At 39.7% G+C, this 6,850-nt stretch overlaps 1 protein-coding gene across 1 annotated transcript; it reads right to left on the bottom strand.

Annotated features, from left to right (window-relative positions):
- Positions 1-941: 941 nt before the first annotated feature.
- Positions 942-3,026, bottom strand: LOC306869835 (leucine-rich repeat transmembrane protein FLRT1-like; the record flags this gene model as incomplete). Its single annotated transcript, XM_079416761.1, has 1 exon — positions 942-3,026. One exon carries the CDS (start codon positions 3,024-3,026, stop codon positions 942-944), a length of 2,085 nt encoding a protein of 694 aa, XP_079272887.1.
- Between the last annotated feature and the right edge of the window lie 3,824 nt (positions 3,027-6,850).

The raw sequence follows: 6,850 nt of genomic DNA, 5'->3' as shown, positions 1-6,850 counted from the left end.
AAAAAATATAACTATTAGTAGGGCTTTATGAGTCAAATGGGGAAAAAATCAAACAACTAGGGAACAGAGTTATGACAATGTCCAATACACCAGGGTTCAGTTGCAGTTTTAAAAATTGAACGTTCCTCAAGACACATGAGGCCATTTCATTCATCCTTTCAACTTTACACCAATCTGAAACTAGAACATCATAATGCTTGTTAGACGTTATCGTAGTAGCATCAGGCAGCTTTCAAGTGTATAAGAATTCAAATGAATTTAGTTTTTGAGGCAATTCAAACCTTGCTGTAGTTTTTGGGGGCCATGTCTCTACTTGGTCCAGACACTATTTTAATTAGGAATAGTAGTCATGTTCTACAGCTTGTTCTCCAAAAAACAACTGTGCATGTGAACCCATGCATTTTCCAGAAGGATCACTTAAAACAACACATTCCCAGTTTCATCTGAGCAAATAGGTTGCCTTGTTGATGCATGATTCCTGTTAATCCTGGTTCAAATCCTTGATTTAGGGAGATTCATCCCATAGGAGACAAATGTACAGCGGGTTGGTTATTTCCGATTAGAAGACTGCCTCTCTCCCATATATGCACTGAGTTCTGTGAACAGTCTGTGAGCTGAATGCGGTGTGGGCTGCCCTTGAATCCACCTCAGTGCACCAGCCAGAGATAAAACAGCAATGTCAGGGACACTGATCATTACACTGGGAGGTGAAAATAGCATTTGGTATCACCACCTGAAATGGCATCATCGCCTCCTGGCACCACATTTATAATGCTTCCTATAAGCATCTGGGCCAATTAAAAGTTTTATAGTGTCATGAACAGCAGGCTACATTGTAATGGAGACCAGAAGGCACAAAGGGATTCTGCAGAGCCCATGTTGATTAAAAACTGTGTCTATGCAGTACATGACTCCTAATTATGTTTTCTAAATCAAAGCTATCATGTGTAGGAGTAATCTATATCTGGAATGCCTCCTTCTCTATATCCACGGTTGGTACCATAGCCAGAGTTGGTCATGTTTTGGGATGGTTTGTATAGACCTGTGCCATTCGAGGGGAAGATGGTGTGTATAATGTAATCCTCTCTCACTGGTTTCGGTTGAAGGGGCTGCCTTGTTGCCATTGGTGTCATCTGAAAACCTGGACCTCTGATCTCTAAGATAGTATTGTCTTTCTTTGTGCCTGACTCAATGTAGTCGTCATAGTGTTTGCTCTTGCGAGAGCTACTATGGCTGTAATGGTCTCGTGATGTAAAATGTCCTGCACGGTGCCCATACCAGCAGAAAATAGCAATGATAAGAGCAAGGGAAACTATTGCCGTAGCACCTCCAATAATTCCTGCAAGAGGAAGAGAAGATAATTGATCAGAGCTCTCATCTTCACCATCATCATCAGGGTGGCTAGGATCAGACGTTTCTGTTCTGGCACAAACTGGAATATCATTTGATTCTGTGTCCCCCCCAGGCAAACTACTCCTGCTTCCACTGTTAGATACTAGAGGCACCATGCAGATGATGTAGCTGGAAGCAGGCTGCAGGGAAGTGAGAAGATACTCCCGCCGGTCACCCCTTACCAAGGTTTCTGTGATGGACCCCATGGCAGAGCTGGTTCCTAGGCGAAGCCAGCTTAATCGAAAGGAAGAAGATGTTTGCGCTATGCTCCAAGTAACACGGATGCTGTCATAGGATAGGGGTTTCACATTCAGGGCCAGGTTCTTGCCCACACCGCTGCTGCTTAATGTGTAGTCCAGACCTGTTTCTGGGAGGCCGAGGCCTGGTCGCTTGGACCTGAGTGTAAACAGGGACCCTTGAGGGGGAGAAAGAGTGGTAGAATACACTCCTGCTGCTCCTCCACTCACTCTGTTACCACCAACGCCAACCCCTGTACCTACTCCACCACCACCAGCAGCAGCCAACTCACATTCATCCATCTGATTTGTGAGGTCTCTAAGTGCAATGTCTCGGACTCGCTCTGGTGTCTGGCAGAAAAATCCTCTCACTGTAATTGTATTTCCCTTTGCTTCCAGCCAGTCATGTAGCCAGCGCAAGTTGCACCCACAATGCCATGGGTTTCCTCGCACAAGCAGCTGCCCCAGGCTCTCCAAGTCCCTGAACAATCCTCTGGGAAGGGTAGTCAGATTATTTCCAGAGAGATCTAGGCGCTGCAGTTTGCGCATTCCATCGAGTGAGCCCCGAGGCATGTGTATAAGGTTATTATCCTGAAGGGAGAGTCTCTGCAGATGGGCACTGGGCAAGTTAAGTGGAGGTGTTTGAAGTGAATTACGGACCAGGGAGAGTTCTGATAAGTTTGACAAGCGTGAGAAGGTATCATCAGCTATGCGTTGATTAGCTAAAAGATTACCATCCAAGACCAGGCGACGTAAAGAGGATAAACCTCGGAAGGCATGAGTGGGAATAGTAGAGATTCGGTTGTCATCTAAACGGAGCTCTTCAAGTGAGGCAGGAAGACCAGATGGGATGCTAGAAAGGTGGTTTCTGGAAAGGAAGAGGAGACGTAATCGAGGGTTGTCCGCAAAGGCCTGGTCCTCAATACTCACTGTAGAAACAGAGTTGTCATCCAGATGCAACTTTTCAAGTAGTGGAAGTCTAGCAAGTGCAGTCCTTGGCAACACCCTAATATTGTTGTCCTGGAGGTGAAGCTCTCTTAATGAAGGTGGCAAATGCATGGGAAAGTCATCAAGCTCATTATCATAGAGATATATAACACGAACAGTTGTGTAATGTTCCAAGGACCTAGGAAGCCCTGCATTGTCAATGTGATTGTTCTGAAGATAAAGTATTGTTGCAGATGGTGGTAGAGGTGGGATTGCGTTCAATCCACGGTCATTGCAGTAAATAAAGTCTTCATCACAGCGACACACAGATGGGCACACAATGTCACCTTCGCCATCCAGTCCCTGTGCAGAAGCTGCAGTCATCTCCAATAGTTCAGTCAATAATGTGAGGCACAGGAGCAGGAAGAAGAGTAAGTCTCTAAGCTCTCCTATACCTTCAGGAGCCATCATGCAACCAGCAAGCTCTCCTATCCTCCACTTGCCTTTTATAGCACAATCTACCAATTTAATGACTCTTTACAGAAGATGACTCAGAAGTCCATTTGGACTTGTGGGGTGTTTTCTTTCACCCTAGAAACAAACGAGAGAGAGAAACACATGTTAGTTAGCAAATACCCTGGACAGATTTTTTGTTCCAATAAAAGTCAATGAAATGCCAACATCGTATACATGCCAATACATGTTAATTAAATCATTAAATCATCATTAAATCCAATTGCTTAGTCATGCTTAAAATTTAAACCATTTTGCATAGTTGCATTTTAATTGAAGTTTGAACCAATGGCCTCGATTACTGCACTAATCAAGTATTATAAAACACTGACTTAGAAAGACTGACATAGAATGGCATGTTTTCATCTTATCAATATCTTTTTAAATACATAATTATCCAATTATAAAATGTATATTATAATCAGAGCCATTGTTTACATCACAATATTTAAGCACTAAGCATGTTGGAGATCACAGATGTCTTTGCAAACTAATTTTATTAAAACTTTATCCCCCGGTCTCACAGACAAAGCTTAAGCCTAGTCCTGGACTAAACAACAGTCAGAAAAGTCTGAGCTGTTTCAACTGAAAGAAACTTGCACTGACTTATCTTAAAATATATCAGTGCCTTTGTTTTTTCTCAAGATGCACACCTGTAATGTTTTTTTTTTTTCTAAGGCACATTTATAAAAAAAATTACTTAAATGTCCTAAATGAACTATGGCCTAATCCTGGTTTAGTCTAAGCCCTGTCTGTGAAACCAGGCCTAAAACTCTATTCTAAACTGTTGGAGATACTATGGTTATTGGTCATACACAAAGAGTACAATGGTTCTACACAATTAATTTTTATTTTATTATAATTATTTATTTCATGTGAAATAATTCAACCATCTATTCTGATGCCAAACTATGAGACCTTAAGAATTTCTTATCCTTTTGTTTTACAGCCTTAATTTTTATTCTAGCCATCACAATTTCTGAATTATTAACTAAGATGAAAATTAGTATAGTATAGGTCCAGCTTTTGGCCAATTTGTACCAAATATAGTACATAGCCTTGTTACCTTGTATGCATATGCTAAATTTCATAATGTCCAATAATTAACACTACAACTTATTACCTGCTGGTTGCCATTTTTGTTGGTCTGTATGATTTAATTTTCATGGCTAGCTTATTGCCCTGAAGAAGATACACATTAAATTTAATCTTCCTTTCCTTACAAACTGTTGTGGAGTTATGACAGGTTTTTAGTTGTAGTGCCCCCCCCCCCCCCCCCCCCCCCCACACACACACACACAGGGACTGGATGCCCCCCATAGGCAGATTTGGATGCAACTTGGCGTGTATCCTCGGAATCTCTTTTTGTCTAAATCTGAACATTGTGTAGATATTAGGGATGGAAAGATTCCCTGATTCGCTTGGTGCATCGTCAAAAAAAAGTTAACGATGCGATGCATCGGTTTAAAAAGTGTGCATCGGCTACAAGTTGTATTTGTATCACGATGCATCGTTTCTAACATATTTGCATCGGTAAAAAACTATTTATTTATATATACTGTAATTACTAGTGGATGCTGAGAAACTCGAAACTGTTTCTCAAGCGCTTTCTCTCATCACTGCTGCATGTGAATATGACGAATCACAACAACACTACAGAGACCTGAGGAAAAGCGGGGATTAAAGTCCAAAACCTGACTTGAAATAACCTAACAAATCAATCAGGGCTAAAACGGTTATAAACAACAATGTAAGTTCACAAAATCCAACTAATTTGTGTTCGCTTATTCTTAAGCAGCCCTTAATGTCGATCATGGATCAGATCGATCCACCATGGCAAACTCATGTTTAATGAATTTGAGACGTGTTTTCCTCAGTGCATAACTGACATGTCACAAGTATATTTTTCATCTGTAAATGTTAGAAAGTCATGCAAATATATCCATTTTGCTGTCAGGAGCTTACACGAGTGGACGAGCGATGCTGCGCGCATGCGAGCTAAACAGACGGAGCACAATAATTCTGAGTCAAATATGCATTTTATGATAGTAGTAACTGTAAAGGGACTATTGTAATGGGAAAATAAAATGTAAAATAATACAGTCCTGACTACTAATCTCAGATGAGTTAATGTGTGTTTCTTATAGCAGTTAAAATGTAGTTTTAATTTAGTGATTTTAACTTTTAGTTTAGTGATTGTTAATGACAGTTTGACAGTGAGTCAGATTAACTGAAATAAGCCTGGCCTATTTGGTAAACTTGTTTTATGAAACAGGCCTCGAGCTGTTATAATTCAGAAGACACATAAGTTAATTTATGATTTGCTGCCTGTCTGAACCAAAGAAATAAAAGCGATCATATTTTTTCCATTGCATCGTATTGCATCGAATCACATTGTGTTGAATCAAATCGAATCGAAATCAAATAGCACTGCATCGTAATGGGGTTGAATTGTATTGCATCGCATCGCTGGCTGCTTCATATGTATCTTCAATGTATCGTATCGTTGGCTATGCATCGAGATGCGTATCACATCGGCCTCAGTTACGTAGATGCACATCCCTAGTAGATATAGTTCAATTAGTCAAAATGAGCAACACCAGGGCATTTAGTTGGTGTAAATCTTCATAATGCTTTGATAAATCTGAATTCTTTTGATAGCTTTTTGTCATGAGGGTCTTGATGAGCGCAGGATTCATGCAAATCAATCTAACGACCTAGGTGGCGAGTTTTAGGGTAGAAAAATAATAATTGGCAAAACAGTACAAATATTGGCAGTACAAATACAGACCAATATTGGATATTTAGGTCACTTGATACAGTACAGCGATGAAGGATTGAGAGAGAGGGGGAGAGAGACTGCTTTGCGAAAATAGTGGGAGGGATTAGTAAACATATGTGTTTGTGACTATTTGGATTAAGCAGGTGTTTTCACTTACAAGGTTCACACTCTTTTACGTTCAAATAAATTGCAACCACACAGAACACCCCAGCATTTTGGCTGCACTTAGCATGTGCAAGAATGGCACATTTTATTGAGTAAAAGCTTGGTTTTAAAAAAGTTTATTTTTTATTCTCCAAAAAGATGATATACATTACTTAAAAATTCTGTTGATAAATCAAATAAATACTTTAGATTATAATTTGAGCCCCTTTTGAGGAGTGTTACAACAATTTTTGCATTCTTATATGTGAAACCCAGATTTCACATATAAAATAGAATTTTTTTTTTTTTAAATGCACGTGGTGACATTTATGCAAAAGTGACAGTAAAAATGTGTTAATTTTTTCAGGAACAGATAAACATGAATCTTGCATTGTTGGTTGTTGTACTTAAAGCAGAAGAAATTAAATGCCCTGTGAGTGATGCTAAAAGGTTGATGCTAAAGTATTTAAAAATAACACACCACCTACATTAAATTCTATTCTAAACCTAACCAATAGTTATAAGAAAAGCAAACAGGACTCGTTCCCGAGTGCTCTGCATCACAAGTGCAATGATGTACCAGGTGCGCTACTGTGCAATTTTACTTTGTCGGAAAAGCCATACATTTGGAGCTGTTTGTTTGAGGCAAGGAACCATGTGAAAATAATCTTCGTGAATCTATAATCTGCCACTGTAATCATAATTTGTGTGAAAAGGAAAATTTTATTGGTGTTTTACCGCCACTATTGTCAGTATTTCAGTTGGAAATTGCATTGAATTGTAAGAATGAGAACATGTTTGTGTGTACATGTTTGGAGTTTTGCAAAAATGTATGTAGAGGGACGTTTTCCCAATG

The sequence above is a fragment of the Barbus barbus genome (genome assembly GCF_936440315.1).
Source record: "Barbus barbus genome assembly, chromosome: 5".
NCBI classification, from domain to species: Eukaryota; Metazoa; Chordata; class Actinopteri; order Cypriniformes; family Cyprinidae; genus Barbus; species Barbus barbus.
The sequence above is the reverse complement of the archived record's forward strand: the minus strand, read 5'-3'. Positions and strand labels throughout refer to the sequence as shown.